Source organism: Nipponia nippon, unplaced genomic scaffold (genome assembly GCF_047370975.1).
Source record: "Nipponia nippon isolate SJK-2023a ecotype South Korea unplaced genomic scaffold, ASM4737097v1 scaffold_4, whole genome shotgun sequence".
Taxonomy (NCBI): Eukaryota; Metazoa; Chordata; class Aves; order Pelecaniformes; family Threskiornithidae; genus Nipponia; species Nipponia nippon.
The window spans coordinates 12,942,715-12,969,685 of record NW_028262358.1 but is presented as its reverse complement, the minus strand read 5'-3'; the positions used below and the strand labels follow the sequence as shown (position 1 = coordinate 12,969,685).

General features: G+C 51.5%; 2 protein-coding genes across 12 annotated transcripts in view; one reads left to right on the top strand and one right to left on the bottom strand.

The window, feature by feature from the left end:
• The window catches only part of NINL (ninein like), a 39,158-nt gene extending 24,386 nt beyond the window's left edge, over positions 1–14,772 (top strand). For 4 of the 5 annotated variants that reach the window (XM_087777521.1, XM_087777520.1, XM_087777519.1 and 1 more), the window contains 2 exons: positions 949–1,714; positions 2,519–14,772. The gene's annotated coding sequence lies outside the window, so the exon portion shown is untranslated. The remainder of the gene's footprint in view (positions 1–948; positions 1,715–2,518) is intronic. The other variant, XM_087777515.1, reaches the window with a different exon arrangement.
• Positions 13,302–26,971, bottom strand: part of SLC8A1 (solute carrier family 8 member A1) — a 136,047-nt gene continuing 122,377 nt past the window's right edge. For 5 of the 7 annotated variants that reach the window (XM_087777511.1, XM_087777512.1, XM_009475781.2 and 2 more), the window contains 5 exons: positions 26,827–26,895; positions 25,835–25,965; positions 24,559–24,658; positions 18,521–18,796; positions 13,302–15,840 (listed from right to left, as the gene is read on the bottom strand). In XM_087777511.1, coding sequence (XP_087633637.1) covers positions 15,464–15,840; positions 18,521–18,796; positions 24,559–24,658; positions 25,835–25,965; positions 26,827–26,895 — 953 coding nt within the window. In that variant the 3' untranslated portion in view covers positions 13,302–15,463. The remainder of the gene's footprint in view (positions 15,841–18,520; positions 18,797–24,558; positions 24,659–25,834; positions 25,966–26,826; positions 26,896–26,971) is intronic. The other 2 variants (XM_087777513.1, XM_009475787.2) reach the window with 1 other exon arrangement.

Below are 26,971 nucleotides of genomic sequence, written 5' to 3'. Positions count from 1 at the left end.
AGAGCAGCCCCCCGCCCCCGGCCGGGGGAGGCCGCGGCGGGGGCTGACCTCTGCCCGGCCCAGCGCCTTACGCCAGTGACCCCCGCGGTCCTGGGCCGTCCCCCAGCACCCCTGTCCCGGGCAGGCCTGCGCCCTGGCCTGGAGACCCCCACGGGACTGCGCAGAGGGAAGCGCCCACCCTGCACCGAGGATGTCCTCTTGCACGCCCGAGGGTGTCCTCTTGCACGCCCGGGGCCTTACAAGGAGCGAGGGTGAGCGGGGCCCAGCGTCAGGACGCTGGAGGAGCCCACCGACAGCCGTGGGGTCTCTCCCTCTCCTGCCAGACGGTGCCTTCCAGCAGCAGCGATGAGAGCGGGGAATGCGGTTGTTACCACAGACAGTTTTAGGGTCATGCTGAGAGCCCCCGAGTGGATAAGGCAAAAATTAGCAGTTTCACCCCGCGCTTAAAAAAAAAAAGGGGGGGGGGGCCCTCTAGCAAAACCACTTTCCTGTTTTTGGTCTTCTCTGGGGTGCCGCACAGAGCTGTCTCTCTGACAGCCTCCTCCCTGTACTACCCCAGCACTCCCTTTCGCCAGCAGCATCCTTCAAACCTGAAGCGTGCCAAAACTAAAGGGAGGAAAAGAAAAAGATGTGAGGTGCGTTTCTGGATGGGACAGGAAACTTTTTAGCGCTTGAAGCCCTGGAAAGGGAATCAATAACTCAGGACCACAGCTTGTCCCGCTCCAGGAATTTACTTCCCTGACCATGTGTTTCTACGGTTACTAGACATAAAAAATGACCAGCGTTTCACACAGCGCAGTTATGCAGCAATGGTCAAAAACTGGAAGATGCCATTTATGCCGCTTATGTTTAGGATGATGTGGCACCTGTACAACTGAGCAGGGACTGTGGCTGGCTCTGGCAAGAGTGTTTTAATGCCCTCAACAACTGTTTTATTTGGCGTTTTAGGCATGCAGGGAAAATGCCCAGAAATACTCCGGTCAGCTGAGAGGCGGAGATGGGCTTCTGGGGGTCTGTTCCCCAAACGGACCCGTTTCTTGGCCGCACGGTGCTGCAGCCAAGAGGCACAGCAGTTGTGTCTGGGGGGGAGAAGAGGGGTGACACGGCGGAGCCGGTGAACCCCGCTGCCGGGGGTATCGGGTCACCTCTTGTCCTTGTGCCGCCACTGAAACAGATTTGTGCCTACCTTGTACTGCTGCCTTCAACAGCGCGGCATGTTTTCCAGAGGATCTGACCTGTGGGTGGTATACTGGTGTCTAGGTGGGGAGCGCAGTGCTGTTAGCCAGCCGTGGAGTAACGCGATCCCATGGCTGTAAACCAAAGCTAGAAAAAACCCTACGTGCTGCTTCAGCAGACGCTGTCGGAGGGGGGATTTTGCACAACGCAGCGTCAGGACGGGATGTTGGTCTTCAGAGACGTGCTGCAGCTGTGGGGTTAATGAATGGACAAGATGCAGTTTTATGGCCGGGGTGTCATGCAGGAGGGCAGACGGCATGGTCTTGGGGTACCTTGTGTAAGGAGAAAAAGCACCTTGGAGCTGGGATTACTAAACAGCATCTCTCCCCCCTCTGCTCCCGGCTGTCTGGCTGTAGCAGGGACATCTACCCTCTCCCTCCCCTCTCAACCCGCGGCACAGCAGAGGTGTGGGGCCTGAAGAAGCCGCTGTAAAGCGCCTGGTCCCCAGAGGGCTGTCACTACAGAAGCATCACGCGTGGTTTGTCATTAATCATTGTGTTCTGCAGTGATAATGGCCCATCTGAGCCAGAAAAGATAATAGCAATAAACATACGTCCCTAATTCCAATTGTAGCTGCTGAAAATTGGTTGTTGTATCTTGCCGAGGGATAGAAATGTAACTGAGCCTTGATTGAAAAATTCAGGGGAAGCTGCCTTATCTTACTCCTTTGCCAGATTAAAAAAGCCTCATACACAAAAATAGACAAAATGAATGAAGAATTTACAAACATCTATATTTTGTGATAGGAAATGTGATAAAATTAGGAAAACAGCTGAAGACACTGATTTATACAACTCTGACTATTTCAGGCAATGAGAGGTTTACATATCACAGTTTAACAAGATAAAAGGTCTCCCACAAAATACACAGATGACAGACATCTCATCTGAATTTGACATAACACAGCATCAAGTACACATGTAATGTGATGAACAGTGCCAGGTCATTCCCCAGTTAAGTAACATACAACCTTTTGAATAAGGCAATTCAAATATAACTCTTAATTCAAATCACAACATACCCAGGCAGCATGCAGGGAAAAGTAATTTATTTTGTACATTGGAATGACACAACTTGCAACATGTTTCCATTTTATGTAGTTAGAGCAACAGGATATAAACCATTCAAATAATATATATATATATATATATATATATATATATCTCAAGTCAACAGTTGTCTTTACTGGAATAGAGATTATCTGTTTTTGGTAAAAATAAAACTATTTGAATTCACTAATTAACAAAATGCACAGTGATCAGGAACCCAATTCTTCTCCCAGTTGTCTTTCCAGGCTCGCTCGCGTTTCCCTGTGATGCAGCAGCTGCGTAACCCCAGATACAGAGAGCTCATTGCACGGAGGAACAAATATTCACTGGCACGTGGTTCCCACGGCTGCAGACCGTGCCGCGTGCTTTACCGTGCGGTTGCACGACACCCGCACCTGATGGATGGCGGTGCTCCCGTCACACCCATACGTACCTCATGGCTTGAAAACTGCATTTCACGTCTCCATTTCTGGGCACCTCTCCAATAAAGCATTTATTTACACACGTGCCTGACCTTCGGTGAGTCAAAAGTTGAATTGCACGTGGAAGCCTGTTCACTGGAACAGGGCCCTCATTTCTTTATTACCAATTAATTCCTCTGGATCTTTACGACCAAGAAATTTAAGAAACTGTGAATCTGCTCAGAAACAAAAGCAAAAAATCCTGAGCCAAAAATCTCTGATATGGTGGAGCCTAATGGATGTGGCTGAGGATGTATTTCCACTGCAACAGACTTGGGGATCACAAAAGATAATGAAGGTTTTTCCTAGCATTAAAAGCTCTTTCAAGAGGAAGAAATGAAGAAGGGAAATAAGATTTTTCCCTATTAAAAAAAAAGGTTTGTAATTTCTGAACAGACTAATCTGGGCAGCTTCTCCCTGGTAAAGGGCCATACATCCCCCTGTTTAACAGCATACCTGCAGGGACTGATCCTCTTGCTAAGGTATCGCATCCCGTGGTGGCTCGGTCTTTCCTAGCCCTGTCCCCATGTGGGGAAGGGGACAGATCCAGGCATCAGTGGGATTACTTCTGCGGCTGGGTCGGGGCTGCTGCAGGTGCTGGGTGTGTTGTGGGAATGGCTTTGGAGGGGACCAGACCTCATCAGGCTGAAGACCCGTAAAGTCCTGGGCAAGGGTTACCCACGTGCCACAGGGCCTATTAAGGGTTAATAAAGGTATCGTGCTTATAAATAGTGAAGAGGCAGAAGTTACCCGCAAGGGGGTCCAAATGCCCCGAGCCTGCAAATGGGTGGTTCAGACATTTCTTTCCTTCAGGTGAGCTACACAGCAGCAGCAGCAGCCACAGCCGAGACCTTACTGCTAGAGAACTGTCTGGGCTTCAAAACCCATCTGTCCACGAGAGGAACTACAGGAGAAACCGGATTGTCAGAGTGATTGTTACTGAATCCTGTTTATCGCCATTATAAAGTTGTCTCGTGCCTCCCTACTACTCTATTTGCTGCTCCGGTAAAAAAAATCATTGGCATATTTCTTTGCCCTTAAAGATACAAAAAAGCAAATCTTCAAAAGGTAGTGGGGAGAAAGGTGCTTTCACAATGACATTCAGAGCAAAAAGAGAGAAAATGACATTTTACAGATCATTAGAGAGCTATCTTTGGCAGAATATTTCAAATAAATTATTTTTACAAATATTTTCTGCAGTCATATATTTATTTTTAGTTCACTTTCAGCTATAGGGTTACTGATTCACTACTCTCTATTGATAGGAAAACACCACAAATATAAAAATATATGAGCTCAGCACAATTTTTAGGCTACCACAACTGTCTCCAATGATTTCAAAAGTTGTAGATCGATACCACAGAAAATATGAAACAGATTTTCTAACAGCGTGTGTCAGGTTAGAAGATCACAGCTCGTTGCTGTTGTAAAACGCGCTGGGGAGGGCGGCTGGCGCCGTTGCACGGAATTAGCATGGAAACGAGTCGGAGGAGCCAGATGCTCAGAGCCAGTCTCTGCCGCTGCCGGACATCCCCCCACAGGGAATTGTCTCTCTCTGACCATAAGGCTTAGAGATGTCGCGCTGGGTGGTGGCCAAAGGGTTTCCACCCTGGGTAGGAGAGGAGGGAAGTGGGTGGGCGATGCCGGGCTCACTGCGCTGAGAGTTTCTGACAAACAAAGCCGTACCCAGTCCTGCGCTTTACCTCCAGGAAGGAGATCAAGCGCGGCTGCTTTCGCTGCAGAGTCGCCTTCTTTCACCTTCGCATGGGGAAAAGCACCTGGGGAGCCGCAAGCTTCGCCCTTGCACCGTGGCCAGATCCTGCCTCAGGCTTTGGCCAGGACCCCAGCGGGATGGTGATTCTGCTGGGGACCCCGAGCCTGAGCCGTGGTGACCCAAGGAGGGGGCTCGCCTGATCCCAACCTCCCCTCCAAGCATGTGCCACTGAGTCCACTGAGCATTTAGCTTTAAATATTTTGCTTTGTTTATACAGCATGTACAGAATATACAGCATCAGATAATTATTTCCCAGTAGACTACAAGTGTCTCCCAAGATGACCTCTTTTATCAACAAATATATATAAATCGACGGTAATAAAAGAGTCGTACCAACAAATATTATGGCTTTTCAAATAGTGTAGCTGCATTGTGCCATTGAACTTATGAGAGAGACAGAGAGATCGGGAGTCTTCAGCTGCTGAGCCCCGGGGCGACCCTCAGCTTTGACCCACTGGCGCGGGGGCTTTGCGTTGCCAGGGCAGTGCTGGCTCACAGCGCCGTGGCGGAAAGAAGGTGGGGTTGAATTTATGACCCATACTCTGGTTTCCATCTCCAGGCAAGCCAGTTCTTCTTCAAACTCGCCTTTCAGCCCTGCTTTGGAAAAATTTGGCTCTGCCCAGCTGGGGTCTGCCTGACCCATCCCTGGCGGGGGGGCCAGGTGGTGCGTCAGGCTGTTGGAGATCTCTCACTCTCTCTCGGTCAGGGTTTGCACAAGACATCTGTCTGCTGTAGAGCGCCCTGTGGCTGTGAGGGGGAGGACACACAGGATGATGGGTGACACTGGACGTGGGGGGTGACCATGATGGGTGGCTGGGCTCACTGGTGCTTCGGGTGCATCATGAAGGCTGGGCGCAGCCTCCTCCCTGCCTGCCTCCCTGTGCTGCTCCTGGAGCGATGGGGAGCTCCCCTCGGGCTGCTGAGCAGGGGGACAGTGGCTGCTGTCAGAGGAGAGCAGAAAAGCATAAGCCATCATTTTTGCACGTCATTGATGTGCTCCAGCACATCAAAAATACCACAGGACACCCTTGCCTCGGCAGTGCCGTCCCCAGCCACTGCCCTGGCACAGGGTGGCTGTGAGGTGGGTTACCTGTGCCCCAGCACCGCACGCCTGCTGTGCCTTACGGGATGCATCTAGCCACTAGCTGTTCCCCTCCCTTTTTAGGACCAGTGGGCCATTTTGAGCTCTTTCTCTCCTGTGCCCTGCCGTTACAGGGGGCCCTGGGCTGTCTCACCCATGGGGAGCATCCAGCATCCCTGGGACAGGCTGCGCAGGCAGCTGCCAGGTCCCTGCCTGCGTGTCCCTCCACTCCTGAGTGGGACAGTCGAAGAAGCTGCTGATTTGAATTATATCTCTGCCAAGACAGATGCGTTTCTGTGTCCTCTCATAGCAACAGCCTGTTTTCTACTCTAGAAAGAGGACCAGTTCCTTCCCCCATGTTTCAAGTGTACAGAAATGGCTTTTGAGAACTGAAGTGGTCACTCAAGCATTGAGATAACTGGATCCCTTAATTACAGTAGAAAATTAGTAACGGTTCTAAATTACTGCTACTGTCAGTTTTTGACTAATTCCCATCTCATTTCCCTCTTCTGCAGGCCTCTCTGGCTGAAATCAAGGCTGATGCTGACATGAACAAGCATGGTCAGCCCAGGCCTCTCCTTTGGCTCTGCCTGCAGGATGCTGAGCTACGAGCGGCTCTGCCCACTGTGGCAGCGATGCAGAGAGCAGCGTGGACAGAGTCCCATGGGGAACCTGCTTCCTTTGAGACATGTGAGCTTTCCTGGCAACAGCTTTGCTCCCTGGCAGTCTGACTGCTTCTTGCTGGGAATATCCCGTTGGCTTGTTTGTTGGGGTGGGGGGGAGGTAGCGTGTGGTGTCCTCTTGCTTGATTAACAGTGATGTTCACACCTCGTGAGCACCAGGTGTACCAGAGACCTCTCCAGATATCCCAGGGACAGTGGTAGGTATAAAGATGCCCATCACTGCTGAGTGGTTTTCAGGAAGTCACGGTTTTGATTTTACAGCTTCATGCCATGTCTCTGCCAAGGCGCAGACACCCAGGATATAGAAGAGTGCATTGTACCAAACTCGGAATTTTGTGGCTTTCACCAGCATGTATGTGTTTCTTCCAGCAGGAGCTAGGAAGCTGAGGAGAATTCACCAACTTCTCCCCTCCATCCACAAATAAAACCGTTTTGCTGGATTGCTGAACCATGTCCTCAACAGGTAGTCTTGAAAGCTGGGTTATTTGCAGAGCTGTGCCTCCTAATGCTTAATGCATTATGGAAAAAAGAAGGTGGACAAGTGTTGTCAAAAGTTGAGTTGTCATCAGGGAAAAAATAAATAACGTTTTCTTTCTTGCTAACATAGTGACTATAATGTAAAAGGTATTATCACAATCTTTTGCTCTCTAGAGCTACTAGAAGTAGCGCGTGTTTCCTGATTAAGAGCAAGACAAGCAGGTCTCCTGCATGACTCGCTGCGTGAGCACATTTTCGCAAGTGCTCGGAAGATGAAGGAAGCAACATGGGGCAAACAAATGAAGACACAACAGGCATCGGTTCATTTTCATCTGTACAAGGGGAGTTCAGCCAAGGGGCATCTAATCACAGCTCCTAAGGCAAGGCAAGACCAGGGCAATGCACAGGGCTACAGCTGAAAGCAAGGGGCAAGGAAGCCATCTCAGCATTATACCGAGCAAGGAGAAATCCAGTTGTGCACCTCCCTACATCCTTGGGAGTCACAAAGCCACTAGTTTGCAAAAGCTTTCATTAACGCTCCCAAATAAGCCCAATAGCAACCTGGGACACATTTGCACCACCAAGGATCCAATCTATCCTGTGCTAGTACAGCAATTTTACAGTCACTCAGCAACTCTTCACATTTCTAAATATCTCTGCAAAGAAGCTCATCTGCCAGAAACTCACGTTTCTGTAAGTGAGGAGTCTGCCGGGGGCTGTGGTCTGGGGCAGAGGGGCACACGCTCCTGGTGATGGCAGTGCCACCGACTGCCATGGCAATTTTTGTCAAGAAAACAGAGCAAGGCTGTACTCCATGCACATCTCACCCTGCCGTCATCTGTAAGGGGCTCCTCTGAGTTAGAAGTAAAGGAGAAGAAATAAATCCAACCTCAACGGAGAGGTCAGAAGGTGCAGGGAGAGAACCCTGTGACAGTCCTCCATGTCCTGCAAGGATTTAGGAGCTCTAAGTGTGGATAAGCATCCCAAGGCATTGCAACTTGCTTGACTTAAACTCTACCCATTTTAAGCTGGGGCAGGAAAGTTTTGTAGGCAGGTAGATAAGTTTTAGAATATTTAGAGCACCAAGAACAGGCTCCATTTTGAAAGAAAGGAGTTGAGGTGGACCTTGAACCCTCAGTTAAAGCAATTAGTTTGCTCTGGAAGTGTAGAGGCAGGGTTGGGGTGGGGAGTGGAGTTGGAGCATGTGTGGGACTTGATAACGGTGGAAATTCAGCACAAATGTTTAATCTTCCAAAAACTCATGAGTGAAGGACAGCAGCACAATAAAAACAGTGCCATGGATAGTGGCTGTATCAGTGCCTGAGTGATGAGCAGGAAGGGCTCAGCATGCTGATGTTTGCCTGTGCTGCGCAGAAACTTGCATGGTGCTTTGCTTGCAGGGACTCAAGTCCAAGACATGTTTTGGAGTGGTTAATCTTTGCCCTGAGATACAAACAACAAGCCTGAGCGAACATACATTGCTGTTCGGTCCAGTGAGAGAGGAGACTTGTCCCACATAGGAAGCCCCCAGTTGTGGGGCAGGAGGGACAGAGAAGGCTCCTCTGCAGGGAGCCTGATGGAAGAGGGCACGCAAAGAGGCTCCACAGGGGGGACCAGCACAGATCAAGCCTCAAGAAGGATTATCACCGTGTGCAGATGTCCATCTTGGGGCCTTGAGATGGCTCAAGGCGGATGCTGGAGGACCCCAATGTCAGGTAGCATATGCTCCTGGTGCATTGCTAATGCTCCTTCCTACCGCTACCTAGAACTGCACGCTGTTGGGGGTGAGGTGTGTGTGCTGGGAGGGGCGGAGAGTCACAGTACAGTACAACAGATCAAGGGCTATTTTGAATCAAATAGATAAAAATACTGCCTGGGGTTGGTGTCCACAGACAGCCAAAAAAGCTGGAGGCTGTGCTATAGCTGTGCAAAAATCAAGATACGTGTCCGTAGCCATGGCAGCTGGGGCAGGCACATATGCTGTGGCAGTGCCTAAAAGGGGGTTTCCAGGCCTGGGTGGGACCCCACGGCACTTCTCCCTTCCCCATGCCCTCTGATGCTGGACATCCCACTGGCAGCACCTGGCTCCACTGCCCAGCACTGCTCTGTAGCACCTGCTTTGGGACCAGCATCCAGACTTGTAGGGAGGGGAGCCCCAAGCTGGCATTCACCTTGGGGAGGAGTGGCTGGAGAGCTGTCTGGCGGAAAAGGACCTGGGGATGTTGGTTGACAGCCGCCTGAACATGAGCCAGCAGTGTGCTCAGGTGGCCAAGAGGGCCAATGGCATCCTGGCCTGTATCAGGAATAGTGTGGCCAGCAGGACCAGGGAGGTGATAGTGCCCCTGTACTCGGCACTGGTGAGGCCGCACCTCGAGTCCTGTGTTCAGTTTTGGGCCCCTCACTACAAGAAGGACATCGAGGTGCTGGAGCGTGTCCAGAGAAGGGCAACGAAGCTGGTGAAGGGTCTGGAGCACAAGTCTGGTGAGGAGCGGCTGAGGGAGCTGGGGTTGTTTAATCTGGAGAAGAGGAGGCTGAGGGGAGACCTCATTGCTCTCTACAACTACCTGAAAGGAGGTTGTAGTGAGGTGGGGGTCGGTCTCTTCTCCCTAGTAACAAGCGATAGGATGAGAGGAAACGGCCTCAAGCTGCACCAGGGGAAGTTTAGGTTAGATATTAGGAAAAACTTCTTCACCAAAAGGGCAGTCAGGCACTGGAACAGGCTTCCCAGGGAAGTGGTTGAGTCCCCATCCCTGGAGGTATTTAAAGGACGGATAGACATGGTGCTCGAGGACATGGTTTAGTGGTGGACTTGGCAGTGCTAGGTTAACGGTTGGATTTGATGATCTTAAGGGTCTTTTCCAACCTTAACGATTCTATGATTCTATGAAGGAGCCAAGGGAGGGTGCAAGGCCTGCATAAGAGAGTGATGAGCCACCCTGGGGGCACTGGGTGCTCAGGGGCAGGGCTGGCCATTCTTGGGATGCTCCAGAGAGACAGCAAGACCATGCAGAGACCCCTTGGATGCTCTCAAGGACATGCCGTAGAAAGCAAATCCTGCTAGTAACAGCAATCTTCTGGCTATCTTTGCTGATAACAGCTCCTGCTTGACCAGACAGGCCCCTTTCCTTTGCAGCGACCCTTCCTTCTGTGTGAGGGGTGTTGCTGGCTGGTGAGAGGCTCTTGGCACCTCCAGTTCCAAAAGGAGGACGGCTCAAGTCCTTAAAAGGTGAGGAATGTTATTGTTTTTATTGTCCCTTGGTGCTTTTTGCAAGAATACAGATGCATCTGGATGCTTTCCTGCACAAGTCAATTTTTTACAAGATAAACAGGCTTTTCTGCAGCTGTGCTGTGCATGTGTATGCATGTGTGTGGTCGATCATTGCAGGCTCAGAGAGGCCAGAGAGGTTCCCAGTGCTCTGCAAACATGGTTCCCCAGATGGGCTCGGGTGCCAAAGCCTACAGAAAAATAATGCAGGGGTTTCTACTGGAATAACACCCTCTGGCATTAAGTTTTCCCTCTTTTCTCTCTCTCTGTCACTTTCTAGCTATGCCCAGCTCTGCCCCTCCAGGAATGCAGCTGAGCCTCCTTCTTAGGTATGTGTATGGCCCCCAATACTGTTGCACTTGATTCTTACCCAAGCATTTAAAAATAGCTGTAACAATAACACACGGGCTCTGGTTCTCCCCTCCCTGCCTGTAGCAGAAATAGCACGATGAGGTTATAGACTGCATCCAGACTTGTGACCAGAAAGGGTTCAAAGCCTCCCTTTTCCCTTTTGTCCTTTAAGGAAATGATGAGAGAGGGGAAAAAGATGCACAAAATGGCTCTTGCAATCTCCCCTCGCCCCAGAGCCACCGCAGGCTGCCTGGAAATGGGTGACACATGGGTGGGCGCGTTGTTTGGACGTGACGGATTTGCATCTCTGGAGCGAGCGGTTCCCACGCTGCCCTGGCACAGGTGCAGACGAGGGGTAGCAGTTCGGGTAGGCTTAGCTGTGAGATGCTGCATGTTTGCGGCTCCCGCTGGCACCAGGGACCTGCAGAGTCCCTGGCTCTTTTGCACCTTTTCCATGTGTTCAGGTTGTGGCTGGGATTTGCCTCCTCTCCTGTTGGCCCCTGAAGAGCTGGGGATATAGTTTTGCTAAGGTGCTCAGGGCTGTAACTGCTCTGTGAGCTCCTTCCCTTTGTCCCCAAGCGCTTTGCAGTGGCCCGTTGAGTTATTTGGATGTCTGTTTCTGAATGTCCTTTGCACTGTGCTGCATCCTTTTCCATGGACAGGTTTGCCTTTGGCTAGTGGGGTGATGAGAGGGGTGAGAGCGGCTTGGGCAGGCAGATGGATGGAGGCCAAGGGCTTGAATTGCTGTTTCTGGCAACCTCCCTGAGCCCTGGACTTTATCAGAGATGCTTGATGCCCTTCCCTTGCGAGGGAGGGTGGAGAGGCTGGCAGGGACGAGGAGGAGATGAGAAAGCACTGGCACCGGACGGGGGACCGGGGGAGCTGGGTTGTGCCCCATGGGGTGGGCAGGTGCGAGGCGAGATGTGCTGCACTGGGGGCTGTGCTCCCTCCTGCTGCCCCTGGCAGCGTGTGGCTGGGCGTGGGTGTCTCGCAGAGGAGGGCAGTATACTTTTGGCTTTGGAGGGTTTGATTTAAAGATGAGCTTGGTGCAGAGGAGGAGGCATTACACCCTCGTGAACACAGGCAGGTGGCTGGGGCTCGGTGGAGCAGTCCTTCCCCTCCTTGGTATGGCAAGGCAGCAGCCAGGTAAAAGGCTCGCTGCTCATCCGTGGCTTCTCAATGAGCAACTGGGCAAATACATGTCACGCTTTGCATAAGCTTGTTAAAGATGCCAAAAAGCACACAGCTGTCAGAGAATAATTGCATAAACAAGGCTGGTGTTTACTGTGTGATTTAGGCCTTGTCCTAAGCAAGCAATGTTCCATCATTCCCTTTGGAAAGCTCTGTGAGAAGAACAGTTATTTACTGCCTGTTAAACCGAGCTGCTACGCAAGTCCCATTTGACTTGTTAATGACTTCAGTGACTGCAATTCATTCTGAAGAAGCAAATGATGAGAGTAAAATACCAACATCACCTTTCAGTAGATGTAATTACTGGGTCAGGAGAGCTGCTTTGCTTTCATAATTCACTGCCTGGGAAAAGCATGCGGATGTGACCTGCTGCGTTCGCCTGGGGCTTGATGAGCATTGGAGCTTGACCCGCACTCATCCTGGAGGGTGCTGAGCACCTGCAGGGAGAGTGGGACCAGCAGCATAGCTGGCAAAAAGCAGCATAGGGTGCGGGGAAGGGCCAGGTTTGCATGAGAGCAGCCCAGAGATCATGTTAAATCCTCTGGCTGCAAGGGTGTGTTAGTTGCTTTGCTCTGCCACACATCCCCTTACGTCAGCAGATGGTAATTTTACTGCATCTGGGCCTCCACAGACACAGTCATGCTGCAACAAAATCAGCCACCTCCTACCCTCTTTCTTTTTACTTGGTGGCACGTTTCGAGCCTGGAGCTCGAAAGCCAGACACTGCTGTTGGTGCCAGTCTGACCGGCTGTGTGGCCCCATCCTGACCCTGCACAGCAGATGGGCAGGAACGTGGGCAGGAGTGTAGGCAGGAGTATGGGCAGGACCCCAGGAACGGGCTCCCCAGGCATGCGCGCCTCACTGGGAGGAGCGGAGAGAGCCCCACCAGATGAAGGCAGTGCTTGCCTGGGCTGCGTCTCCAGCGCTGGTGTTTGAGTTCGGCTATCAGAGCGGCACCTTGGAAGCTTCGCAGGGAGGGTTTATTTGGGGACAGCTGGATGAAACACAGGGAGAAGCAACATCCCTGGGCATGTAGAGACTTTGCTCTTCCTCAGTGCTGGCTGAGCTCTCTCGAGCCACGTGGGTCAGAAATGGCCCATGACGCCTGGACTGGGGCATGGGCAGGCAGCTGCCCAGAGCAGCTTGAGCTCCCGGTTTGCTTGGTGACCTCATGGGGTATCTCAGATCTACTTTTGCACTCATGGACCCTGCCCTGGTAATGCATCTCTTGCATTCCTACTTGTCATTAGCTAGTGGCTTAACCTAGCACAAGTCACCGTGAGGCTGGAACAAGAGCAGGAGCAGTTCTATATAACTAGAGGACACAAGCAGAAAGAGCTGCAAAGTACCTTGGGGGCACATGCATGGTTCTCCCCGAGTCTAGCGCAAGCCAGCACTGACAGGGGATCCAGCACAGGAGCGGGTCCTGGCCCCAGAAGGGTTGCACTGCAGCTTTGTCCCTGGGTGGTTTCCTGCTTCCCCCTGAGAGCTGGGCGGGCTGCGAGCCCAGGCTGTACCCCAGCACACCGAGTCCGAGGCACAATGGAGATGGAGCAGGAGGAAAGCCATGAGATGGGGCAAGAGCAGGCGTGCAGAGGCACCGTTGTGCCCTGTCAGCAGCAGAAACACAACGAAGGGAAACCAATGAGTAAAGAGATGGGTACACCATAAGGAGAGACAACAGGAGGGGAGGGAAGGGTTTTCCATAGAGAATATGCAGGAGCACTACTGGATCCATCAGGAATCATTACAAACTTTATTTGTCTGTGCATTGTGTGCCATTGATAAGGATCATCACAATTAGTGGACTCACTGCCTATAGTGGTGGGCAATACACACAAAGAAAAATCAATGTAGCCAAACAGATGAAAATGAAATAATTGTACATAAAGGTAATCATAAACCTGAACAACCTGCGCCTGTGTTTGATTCTTCCCCCAAAACAATGAGAACAAAGGGAAAACCCCCAAAACCCATCAAAAGTGAAAAAAAAGGCTTGAGAAGGAAAAAAAAAACCACCAAATCTTCATGCTCCTAGAGAAAATCTTACAACAGGTTAAGATTTCCACAGATTGTTCAAAATGAGCACAAATATCCCCAGCCAATCAGTTATGGTACAAGCGTCAGACGTGGTTTTCAGCTGGGTGGGAAGAGCTCACCAGTGGACGTGCAGGCTGGGCGTTTGTGAAGCCCGGCGAAGGGCATAGGGTAAGAAGACGCGTCTCAACACCAGTGCACAATGTCATCCCTGTGCTGCGCCCAGGGGAGCCCTGCGTTCACACCACCCCGGGCTCGGCTCGCTACCCCAGCCTGCCCTGCTGGAGTTGGGGGGTGATGCTGAATTACACCTCCCTGTCTCATCCTTTCCATTGATTTCAGATTCAGACAGTGCAAAATATGGCCTTTTTCCTTGGGGGACGCTTCCCGGTTATGCTCAGCGGCGTGGGAGATCTTGTTATGGCCCTTCAGCTCTTACGCTGTATTATTCTGCCTCCAAATGTCTGTGGGAAAGGACCAGCTTTGGGGACTGATCCCGATGGCTTAATGCTCAGAAACAGGGGCAGTCACTAGATCTCTGGGGACACAGGGAATAGCAGGGAGCCAAGGGGTTTTGAGGCAGCCACCAGCTATAAAGGCAGAGGCAGGCGAGGTGCTGGGAGCCAGCTGTACTTGTCCCCCTTGGGCTTGGATGCTGTTCATCCCACTCCCTGGGACCTTGTGTAAAACCTCCTGCGGACGGTGGAGGCCTTCACACCGGCTTCAGCATGTCCCGGACTGGCCACTGTGGGGGGGGACCCCAGCCATGCAGGGGGACGGAGCCTGTAGTCTCTGGGGTGTAGGTTTTCCTCCCCTGAAAACCTACATCTGTGGGGCTGTTATTGCTTCTCGTGGACCCACGCACGGAGCAATAAACAGGGACAGCTTTCCCTCCTTTTACCCCCACTAAGAGGAAACAAAAAAATGAACAAAAACCTATGGCGAAACTAAACTAACTAAAATAAATAAAACCCAGTGAAAAGAAAACACTTGTATCTGCAATGCTCAACCCACATGGCTGAAAGGACTATCGCTATAGGATGCTATATACAAATAGGGTTCATTTCATTCATGCAAATGTTACAAGTACCACGACAGCATGCCCAAGGAGGCGGATGAGACGGGAGGAAAGCCCCGCCACTCCGCACAGCCTCGGCTTAGGACACCGGACATGAGGGTGCGGCTGCGCATCCCCGAAGCACAGAGGGGGAAAGGCGAGGGGCATGTGGGGGGAAATGCTAGTCATACACACACCAAAATGAAAAAAAAAAAACCTGACCCCAAATCAATGACGAAAACGGTTTGTGTTCTATCCTTAGAAAGCTCCCAATTTCCCCTTGTCTTCAGTCCGGTCTCTCGCTTCTCTCCAACAGGGCCAGAGGGGACGTTCCCGAGTGGCGAAGGCAGGCGGATGGTGGTCGGAGATCAGGACCCTCGCTTTCCTCTCCATCCCTTGCCTACTGCTCTGTTTCTCATCAGCTACTCTGGCCTTCCCCGTACCGACGTGCCCCAGTCGCCTTCACATCCATCCTCCCAGGGGGCCGTGGGCAGGAGAGAGCGATGGGAAAGGGCTCGGTGGCTATCAGCCGCTCTTGTTGGTAGAGTTGCAGAAAGGGCCCTGCCGCCAGGCTCCTGGCTGGGGCTGCTGCCCGGGGAGGGGTCCTGCTGGCTTTGGGGTCCTGCCTAGTTCAAAGGATGCTCCAAAGCCGCTTTCCGTCAGCAGGTATGTGAACATGGCAAATCTCTTTTATTCTTTCTCTGTTCATTATACACAGCATTATATCTATATCTATACCTATATATCACTCTATATAGATACATATAGATATATATATATTTACTATCTCTGATTGTCCCTTTAGAAGCCCTTTATGTGGCAGTAGGCTTCCAGAGATGAGAAGAATATGTACAAGAGCCAGAGGAGGATAAAGAGTGAGGATGTGAGCAGCTTGGAAGTCCGCGGCCCGCCCAGCTCACCTCCAATCTCGGGTCTCCGCCGGTAGAGCAGCACGCCCACACTGATAAAAGCAAAAATGGTGAAGAGGGTGACGGAGAAGGCCAGGGTGCCAGGAGAGACTTGGAAGGCTTGTCCATGCGCTGCGTGGTAGATGGCTGCGATGGACCAGGCCACTCCGATGCCCAGGAAAACGTTCACGGCATTGCTTCCGGTGACGTTCCCGATGGAGGCATCTGCGTACTGGTCCTGTGTCGCTGCTACTTTGCTGGCAAACGTGTCTGCAAAGGGAAGGTGGAGGGAAATCCTCAGGAAACAGCCAGGTAAGGAGGGACAGCAGCAGGCAGCTTGGGGCCAAATGTCAACAGCATCACTTGGGGAATGAAGATAGTGCATAAGGGGACAGGGTACGGCCCCGTCTACGGGCACTCCCAAGGAAGGGCGCATCTGGCCAGAGCCAGAGTGACAATCAGGGTCCAGAAATGCCCAGGAGGGAACTCTCAATGTCCAGAAATATTGGGCTTCCCCCAGTATGGGCCCAGATGCCCCACAGTGCTTCAAGCAAGAGACAACACTTCCCAGTACTACAGTGTGCTGGCCCCTTCTCCCGCATCCACTAATTTGTTGACTTGCAAAAGAACTGAAAAGGTTGGAAAAGCTTTGTGGGAGCCAGAATGATTTCTATCTATCCTTCAGGTCCCCTGAAGTTTTGTATTTGTGTTTCTGTGTTTGCTTTTTAATGATGTCTCTCCGAAACTTTTGCCTCACTAAAGTCCAGTGTCTTGTGCAGATCCTGACACTTTGGTAAATAAGTGGTCATCTTTCACCCCTTAGGGAGAAAAACCATGCAGGTGAGTGTATGCTTGCCCAGGTGCTCCACCAGCTTTAATACCGGTGGCAAAAGAGCTGTAATAAAACTCGGCTGGCCTTTTACAGGGCAGATCTTGTGTCAAGTAGACCAGCATGACGCTGCTCTGCACCATAGGGAAGTGCTGATTTTACATCCAAACCCACTCAGGATCTGTAGGAGGGGTAGCAGGAGGGGGGATTAGCATCTGGGTTTTGTCCAGGTGAGCACTCTCAGCTAGTGATGAGAAGATGAATCCTTAACACATCTGCACTCCCAGATCACCTTGGGTACAGGCAGCAGTGTGTGGCTCAGAAAAGGAAAATGGTGAGGTCAGATTTCATGTTTTTTAATTCTACAGTTTCCTTTATGCTCCTTCCCAGCAGGGCTTCAAGGTGAGACGGTGAAGAGCAACCTGACATGAAGACCCAGTTTCATGTAACAGGAGGGGCTGGGCACCTATAAGCACAGCAAGAGCGGGCATGTGCAGCAAAGAAATCAAAAGGCTGCTTTATTTTTTAAAAAAAAGCTCCCATGGAATTGCATCTGACTGCTGAGGGAAGGAAAAGGCATTTCCCCTTGTTCTCAGCCTTGGCCATGGTGCAGTAATGTGGTTGTGGGACAGTGCTGATGCCTCTGAGGTGCTACAGCTGCCACTGTGGGAGAAGGGATGGGGCACATCTGGGGCATGCTGCCAGCGCCAGCCAGAGTGTGGAAACAACCACACGCACTTCTGCAAGCTTGAACGGTGCTTTTAATGCAGGGAAGGCCCCTGTCAGTCTTGATTTCACTGCACGTTTGTCTGATGCCTGTCCGCCTCCTGGAAAGCACCCTGCACCTCCCTGGTATGGAGGAGCCCAACTAGCACCCAGCTAACATGACATGGTCTCGACCATCTGCTAGTTCAAACAGGAGTAGCCAAATGTATCCTAAAAAGAACTTCTTAAATGCCACCTTTTGTCGACTAAAGCAGGAGGGAAGATTTTCACTGTCAAAGGTGTGAGACAGCCCTACAAACCTCATGCCTAGAAGTGCCAGAGGTCTAAAAAATGCTCCTTCTTCTGTTTCTCGCCCAAATCTGTTCTTCATTTTGGTTCTGCTGCTTCTTTTTTGGGCTCTGATAGCATTAGGACCATATCAAGATCTTCGAACACCTGCGTGCTGATCACTGGAAGTCTGGGGTTGGCGAGGAAAGGTGTAACAGACGCAGGGGGGTGCTCGGGTTGGGTTAGAGCCCCTTGTCTGGAAACCAGGCCGTGCCTGGCCAGCACAGCCCATGGAAGAAGGTAAGTGAAAGGCCCAGGCCCTCTCACACAAGCTGACATTGGACTTCCCAGAGCAACCATGTCATTGGGACCATACTCTCCAGTGCACCAGCTCATCCCTAAGAGGGGCGCTTTGCTGAGCCGGCAGAAAAGGAAGCTGGGTTGCAGCAAGTCAATGTGCATTGGGAAGACAAAGTGGCATGTAGGTATGGAGACTCGTGTTTTTTTTTCTCTCCCTGGTCAGTCCTCAGTCTCTGCTGTCTTCTGAGGCTGGGTGACCACTATATCAGAGGTATGTCTCCAAACATTTGTGGGGCCAGGGCCTTCTAGGGACTTCACAAGTCACATTTTGAGCAGCTCCCCCAGCTCAGCAATGTCACCTCAATCCATCTGACCCAAAGCTGAAACTGGTCTCACACAAAGGTGTCCGCACTGGGCAGAGCACCCTGAGTATGGACTAGCACCTAACTCACCTGGGAGGCAAGGTTAAAGGAGCAGATGTTCAGAAAGAAAATGCAGGACTGCCAACACAGGCAGCATTTTAATCAAAGACCAATTTCCTACTCTGAGAGTGGATGCCATGGAGGCTGTCCACAGAAATTGATACTTCACAGTCTTGCAAGGGGAAGGTCCTTGAAATAATTTCCAGGGAACTGAATCCACATCCTGGTTTGATCCTCCCGACCCATCTGAAACTGAAAAGCAACTTCCAAATACACTTCAAATCTGTCCTTGGGGGTCCTGCAAAGCACAGCCAACGACCTTGCTGTGCCCAGCTTTCCCAGCCCAAGCCCAAACCCAGATTGGGCAGTGATGGACCTTTACAACAAACCTTGCTGTTGTCCTTACCTGGCACTGATGTCCCCAGTGCGACAAACACAACTGCGGTGACTGAGTCCTTCAAGCCGATGGTGCAGCCAAAGTGGGATGCCAGGTCGCCGATGAAAGCTGTCAGGAGGCCGATCATGAGGATGGAGACAACGAAGCAAGCCCAGCCATTCCAGTAGTCTGTTGGGGGTACGAAGGCAAAAAGGACCTTCCAGAAGACAGTCAGAAAGTGCATCACATAGTCGAAGCAGGAGGGCAGCTTCTCCTCCCCACATTCATCGTCATCGTCATCTTCCCCTGGAGAAAATCACCAGTGCCTGATTAGACTCATCCATGCTGGGGGAGGCTGGGCAAAGCTCCTCTGCATACTGCAGCCCCCCCCAAATGCTGTGTCTCATGATTTGGGCCCTAGAAGGCCTTGACTTCCAAATATCTTATTTTCTGGGCAATCATCAGAGGGGCTTGAAGGCTTTTCCTGGCCCCTTCCCACGGCACAGAGAGACCCTCCAAAGGCATCAGTCTCAAAAACCAACCTGCACTTTAGAAAACGCAGAGCCTCATGCCAGCACCTCTGCCTGGGTTTAACCACCAGATGCTTTCTGGGACTCAGCCCCTGCTCAGGAGCCCTTTCCCCAGAAGACATGGGAAACGACTGGCCTCACGCTGGCTGGAGCCAATTGGAGCAGGTGAACCTACCAAGAGCAACACATGCCTCATGGAGACTCCCTTAAGGAAGTTCTTTTTAAGCCACTTTTCACAAGTGCCTGTGATTGCTTCCAGCTCTCTGGAAAGACAGATGGTTTTGGTGGCTGCTGAGCTGCTACCTCTGGTGCTTCACCTTTTCTGCAAACCAGCCATGAAGAATATCTGCCCTAAAACCTTCCTGGTCCGTCACTGCTGACTGTCCTTCCCTGTTGCATTTCCCTGCCCTTTCATGTGCCTGCCTATGAGCTCTGGCTGCCCATTCCTTTTGGCCTGGTCTGACCAGGACAGTGGGCACGCCCTGCACATGAAAATGCTTCTCCATTTGCACCTCTTCCAGGTAGCTGTCAAGCACCCCAGGCCATGAGCCAGCTATGGAGTATCATTTGTCACAGCAAAAATGAACTTTCCTTCTTCTCTTTATTTTCTGTCCCTGATCCAGGTCAGCGCTTCACTTCTCACCAATCTGTTGTTAATGCCTCGCAGGGGTCATTTTTCCCAGCATGAGCCTGCCAGCAGTCCTGGCTCCATCTCTGCTCACCAGGCACACTGTGTGGGTTGGACCCTGCCTGTCCTGGTGCTGTCCTGGTCCTGAGCGCTCAGCCCCACACAGCACACAGCTCGCGGCTGTGGCCCCTGCAGCACCTGCAAGACCTGGGTCTCCAGCACAGATGGGGAGTTGGGGATGAGTCCTTGTGCCCATCCTGCCTGATGTCCCGGGGACTCTTGTACCCCAAGTGCCAGCTTGCTGCATGCCCCCAAAGGCTCTTGGGGAGTTATGCATCCACAGCCATGCCTCCTGGACATGCAGGCTGGCTTGTGCCCACAAGCTCTCCTGTGGGTTGCAGGGAAAGAGCTCAGCAGACATCGGACTGTCCTGGCCCCCTCCCCTGGCTCTTTGGCCCTTTCCTCTGGCACTGGCCCAGCACATCTTCATCTTGCCGGTCCTGGCAGGGCCATGGGGATCCAGGCAGGTGTCTTGGTTTCTCCCTTCCCTGCTGCAGGCATCGGCACCTCACCTGTCTCTCCAAAGCCACTTGACATCCAGCCTCCAGGGAGTCCCCATTGTGTGGGGCTGACCTTGCCAGTGAGCCCCTCGGGGCTGGTGACCTTCTGCCCGACTCCAGCAGCTCTGATGAGGCACCTCGCAACCCTGCCAGACAGCCTGTCCTCTGGGCGGGCCGTGTGGCGAACACAGAGCTCCCCCAGCCTGGCACAGTGCATAACGCCAGAGTTGTGACACAGTCAAAAACTCCTTCAGCTTGTGCTCAAACCACCCCCAGGCATGAAGGGGAGGTGACGCTTTCCCAGTGAAATCAGTGGGAGCCTTCCTTCTGCCCTCAAGGAACAAGGATGTGTTTCTAAGTCACAGATGTCAGGGATTCCAAGGGCATTGCAAGTTGTGTTAAAGACATCCCTTGCACTTGGGTTGGTGATTTGTCATTGTCTTTGGTGCATTTCTTTCCCTCCAAGGATGTGGACCACCAGATCTCCCTGCACAGCTGTTGGCAGAAGCCCCTTACCAAGGGGAGGACGCAATGTGCAGTCCATCCCCACCAGACGGCATGAGTGATCCTGGCTCTCCTTCCCAGGAGGATACCTCGGGATGGCAGAAAAAAGGCGCCAAGTCCCAGAGCAGCCAAAAGCACCCAATGAAACCTGAGTCTCTGCTCTGCTCCACTGCAGTGGGCAAGGGGACAAGATCCCACCTCGCCAGATGCTGGGTTTAAGAGGATGATGGCTCTGTGCCTGGGAAAAGCTGCTTCTCCCAGCAGCCACAGCACTGATCAGGCTGGCATAAGCTTTTGAATGAGACTGTGCTGTTTTTATCTGCCCCGCTGCTGGCCGGGGTGAACATTCCTCCTTTCACATCTTCCTCCACAATGTGGATGTTTGATTGAATAACAAAATGTATAAAGCCTCCCACAGGAAGAATAAAATGGTCTTGCTGTACGCTGTGTACCAATACGTGGGTATCAATTAACCCCACATTGGAATGGTGGCTCTGTGCCATGAGAACAGAGTTACTGGGGGAAGCTGCTGGTGAGCTGCTTGCTCTGTTGCTGCTCATAACAATAACTGCTTTCTGCCTCATTGCAGAAGAGGTGATGAAAAGCCAATTGGGGGATCAAGACACGGCATCCTTCCTGGGAAAGTGGAGGCCAAACCCTGTGCACTGAAGTTTCACCTCTTGGCTATTCCCCTTTGTGGTCCCACAGAGAGCACACACAGCACATGGGAGCAAGAAAAGGAAAAGGCCCAGGGATCACCCAGATTGTGATCGCCCTCAAAAGATTTGGTAACCTATAAGGGGAGTCAACCTGCTCTTGGTTTGGCCCAGCTCCAGTATATGTAAACTTTGCACTCTGCTGGCATCCTTGGGGCTCTCAGCAGAGATGCGGCTGCAGGGGAGAGGGTAGTGATGGAGCCAGTGAGAGCAAGGCAGTAGGGAACCTCTAATGCAGATATCTGTCTGTACACAGGGGATATGGCATCCCACATGAGGGCTGGGGTGAAGCTGGAGGGGATTCAGTGGGGCCAGCAAAATGATTGGAGCTTGGAGGATGTTGCCTATAGGGAGAGGTGGGAGGAGCTGGCTTGGTGAATCAGGGAGAGAGAAGGTTGGAGGGGACCAAGCAACAGCCTACAGCGACTTGGAGGGCATGTACGGAGAGGATGGAGCGAAACTCCCCTCTGCATTGACAAGCGATACAACAAGGCGCAACGGCCACAAACTGCAGCTTGGATGGTAACATCAGGAGAAACATCTCCTACAGGAGGGTGGTGCAGCCCTGGGACACACACTCTGGCTGATGGACATCATCTTTGGAGGTTTTCAATATTTGGCTAAATAAAGCCATGACCAACCAGGGAAAAGTCCTACTCAGCACCCTGTTGGGGTGCAACTTTGCACACATTGTTTGTCTTCAAAGCACCTTTGCAGATCAAGGCCAACACATAAGATAGAGGTAGAGGGAAACTTGATGTCTCTACAATAACTTGATGGAAAATTATGTGTTGTTTGGCTTTAAAGCTTCAAACTCACTATGGCAGAAACAGTAGCTAAGCAGTGGCATGGTGTTATTATTTTGGCAGATATAAATACCCTATTCCTGTGCATTGTCGTGGAGATAAGGAACAGTTTTTCAGCCTGGGAAGCCTATGCTGGCCTGTTCTTTTTGCTCGTTGCACAAAGGCTGGTACTGGCAGGATACACTATGCTGTGCTCACACTGTAATTTTGCAGCAGGTATTTTAATCCTCTCCCAAGCTGCACGGCAGCAGGACTGTCATGGATCTAAATCTTTACGGAGATGATAAAACAGACTGAAAAATGAACATGAGTGCCACTGTCACAACACCCATCCAGATCTGTCTATCATTTTGTTAAGTAGCAGTAGCATCTCTCTTTCGAAGAGCTGGCCAGATCCTGTGAAGGTGACTTGAAACGCAGAGCGAGGTCAGATGGTGACCCAGGGGTGCAGTCAGGAACAGGCTCACAAACCGCAGGATGTTTTTGCTGTGGAAGAAACTTTATGGGCTGTTGGGTGCACACCAAAGAGCTGTGGGCGAGAGGCTCCAGCTCAGCCCCACGGACAGCATGGGATGGCAGGGCATGGTGTGGCACATTCTTGCCTGCACCTGCACTGCCCTTCCGCAGACCTGACCTCCTGCTGCTCCATTGCTCTGCCTCCCTGCCAACATTGCCACCAGCTGCTCATTGGGTGGGACACAGGGTTTTAATATTTCTTTTCTCAGCTGGCATGTTACGTTTTGAAGTGGGAATGTGTGACTTTCTACTGCTCTCCATGGTGGGCTGCAGGGAAAAACTCAACCCCAAACTCCAGTGTTTGAGGCATTTTAACTTGCTTGGCACAAAGCTTGAGGAGCTAAATGCTTGCAAAATAAGTAGGTCCAGAGCTCAGAGACAAACTACTGTTCCCCAACTGCAAGGGACAGCTCATGTCCACCAAAATATGCCACATTTATTAAATCTTTGTTAATCATCCTGCTAGCACTGATGGTGGCTGTATATTCAAGACGCGGTGGCAACGGGGCTTTCAAATAACTGCAGTCTTTACACATGTCACAGAGATGGGATCCAAGTGCCAGTGATTATCTTTGCTTTAATATGGGATGCAATTAAAGAATTGATTCTGGCATAGATTAGTTTAGCTGTATTAGCTGCAAAACCTGCAGCAAGGATTGTCTTGTATGATATGTTCATGCTATATCTGAAATAATGGGAGGCTCTTGGCTGGAGGCTCTAAGAATAACTATGCTACAAGAGGAGGGAACACAATTTGAGGAGATAGCTGCTGCACAATGTCCTGTCCTCATTTTCAGAGGCGGAGGGTAAATGGTACGGCCATCACTTTTAATTACTTTGTGCTGGGCAGAGGTTACCATATACAGCAGAGCTCGAGGTAGGAAATGTGAGTGTTCCCCCATGCATTTCAATGCACAATTAGCCAGATGAGCTCAAATTGCCTTCCCCAGTGATTTAATTTAAGCTGGTTGATTTTGCCTTAATGCATGCACACACGCAGCCCAGGCTGGGCTGTGAGGTTGTAACATCCAGCCAGTGAGTTATAGCGTCTCCAGCTGTTAAAACCACATCTGGAGGAGACCTTTCTTTCATCTTCCACAGATGTGGGAATGCTAATATATCCTATACTGGGCATACTGGTAAACATGGCACTGGTGCCCGTGTGAACAGTACAACAGGGCATTTCTGAGGGAAAGGCAATTCTCCAAGAGAGGGAAGATATGATCAGATATGATCTGATATGACCACAGATATCACATGCTGCTGCAGCTATTGGGCTGCTAAGCTACAACCTCCAGCCACAGCTGGCTGGAGCAGCAGGAGTTCCTGAAAGCAGGGGGTCAAGGGCAAATTTTGGGCCACAGAGAGGGGGACTCGGTAGTCGTCTTCAGGGCTTGGCACCCTCGCTACCGTATTTTCCTCACCACAGCAGTATGGGGAGTGCCAGGGATGGGGAGCACTGCTGCTTTGCACCAACATCATTTATGCCACTTTGAATTTAAACACTGCGTTCACCTCGCAAATCTCTCTCACTGAAATGACTTTTCCCCTCTGCCATCTGGTAACAGCCAGGGTGTTTCTTTGCCAGGTGCTACAGACACACTTAATTCAGGAGGTTTCCTACACATCAGACAAGGTGATCTCACGAAAGGGTTTAATCAGCTGTCTTATTTATGCAGACGCTGTAAATAACTCCACCACCTGTTTTACCTCCCGCTGCTCCACTACGGTCTGTATTACTGATACAGCCAAGCCGAGACATAAGCGAGGTTGATCGTAATTCACCTGGAGCTGTGGTCCAAACTCACCTGCACTGACAGTAATAGCCTCAATAAACTGCTCCCTCCAGCTGTTTGTGCCAACCACCAGGGCCAGGTTCGTCTTCTTAATGAGCTTGTCCACTGTGTTCTGTGGATGGAGACGCAGAGGAGAGAATTAGGGGCTATTGGGCTGGAGATGCTGGGCTAAAGCCCACCAGTGCTAGTGCTTACAGCCATGCACTTAAGGAAAAAGCTTAGTAGATTTTAAGCTCAGGTCAAGAGCCCCAGCAGCGAAAGCAAATGTAAGTACTTGCAATTCCCCTCTCTGCCGCTCAAAAAGACCTTTTGAAACCTGCTCATGATGGGAGTTTGAACTATCTCAGTGGAGATTTAACAGCAAATAGTGCTGAGGTGCCACAGCTCCTGTTGTTCCCAGTGCCTTGGGAAGAATTTTTACCAGGCTGCTTCAAAGCACTAACTGGGACTTGATCAAGGCCCATTTGTGGAGCTGGGCTCTACCTCTCTGTGCTGCCTGGGAGCCAGAGCTCAGCATTGGCAGGGAAGGTGCTGCGGCAGCAGTGTGTTGGAGATGCTCCTGGGCAGGCAGCCTGCGGGCTGCCCGCACACTGTGATGCCTCAGACGCACGCTATTGGCGGGCAGCAAAACCATGGGAGGGAGGCAGCCACCACTGCGACACAGCAAGGGTGGTCTGTTATTTTTTATACTACAGAGAAATGGAAAAGATAATGGAATGGCCAGTTTTCAGCTCTTGGTCTGGCAAACGCATTCACGGCAGCTTGGCTTCACAACCATTACTTGCATTTAGGGTATCAGGCCTTTGTGCTGGGAGTCCCAGGCTCAGGGCTCACTCAAACCCACCTGTAAATAGGACCTGGGTATAGCACATCACTGTGAGAACAAGGTTATATTTTAAAGCAACCTGCAGCATTTTGGAGCCCAGTCAGCTTTTAGGCTTGTCAGATTGATGTGCTTGTATAATAATAACAACAGTCTGTGAGTGGGACAGAAAGTCTGGGATCATCCCCCAAGGACCATGGCTGTGGGCTAATGGACAGAGTGAGGATATAGAGTGTATTTTAACCCACCGCCATCTCACTGGAGTGACCTTCACCCTTTCATCCTGCCTTGGCTCAGCCACCTTTCAAAGTGTCCCTTGGTCCTGCTCTGAGACCTTGTGATGCCAGGAACTGCCTTGCTTTGCTGCGATGCCATTAACATGTGCTTGCCAATGCTGTGCAAACCCAAAAGGAGGGTCCCCAGCTGGAGGGGAAGAAGAACAGGGACAGGGGCCATGGACAGTACCTTGAACTCGTAGGATTCCTCAATGATGATTTCGAGCTTGGTGTGCTCCCCCAGGACTGGGCGCCCCATCTCTGCGATTCGACGGTCTTTCTCCTCCTTGCTGGTCAGTGGCTGCTTTTCTTCGTTCTCCTCTGCAAAGCAAAGAGCCGGTCGGTGAGCCAGGCCCAGCTGGTCACTCTCTGGAGCTGGCTTCCCGTCAGAGCGGGAGGGCAGGAAGCCTCCGGGTGGGAGCATGAGCGACAGAGCAGCTGAGGAGGAGGAGGTCATGGAGCCGTAGACAATGTAGTTTTGCTGGGAAATGCTAGCAAGAGGTTTGCAACTCATCCAACCTCAGAAGGAGTCCAGTTCACCCTCAGGGCTGGGGAATAGCTTACCACCTGGTACCTGCTGCCTCTCCCACAGGGATGCTGGCAGTGGACAGATCACCACTAAGGCTGCTCTATTTCCCAGCTCTCCGGGTCTGCACTGTGGCATGGTCAGGACATTTCCATCAGCCTTTTAACAACCAGAGAGAGCTGCCGGCAGCCCCAGGGCTGAGATGGGTATGAAATCTTGGCTCTGCCTCCTTCTCAGCAGGGCTTTACCTTCGGGAGGAGGGCTGGCAGCCAGAAAGCATGAAACTCCTGCTGCGATGGTGGGGCTGGAGGAAATAGTGCCGGGCCATACAGGTGCGAAGAGCCATCCACAGGGCATGGCCTGGCCCCAAACCCTGATAGAGAAGGCAATGGAGAGACTACAAGAGCAATGGAGCAGGTCTGCACCTCCACTGGCATCTGTGCAGCCTTTGGGGCATGGGGTCCCCAGGCAGCATGGCTTTTGTCACTATCCCTGCGCAGACCCACACTGAGCTCCCTTCCAGTCCACCCCAGGGACGAGCAGAAGGACATCAGGGCTAAAAAGGGCTGGATTCACGAGTTAAACTGTCAGTAGGCAAACACCCTAATCACTACATGTTAGACCGCCATGGCCCTCAGGTGTTATGCTGTGGGTACCTTGGATGGTGACCACGGTGAAAGGAAGAGGATGATCTCTAGCCTGGACCTTCCTGAAGACTGGTTTGCCTATCAAAGCGATCAGCAGGAGATCAGCAGGAGGGACTGTATAACCCCGTGCAAACCGCCGCCACGTGGTTAGTAA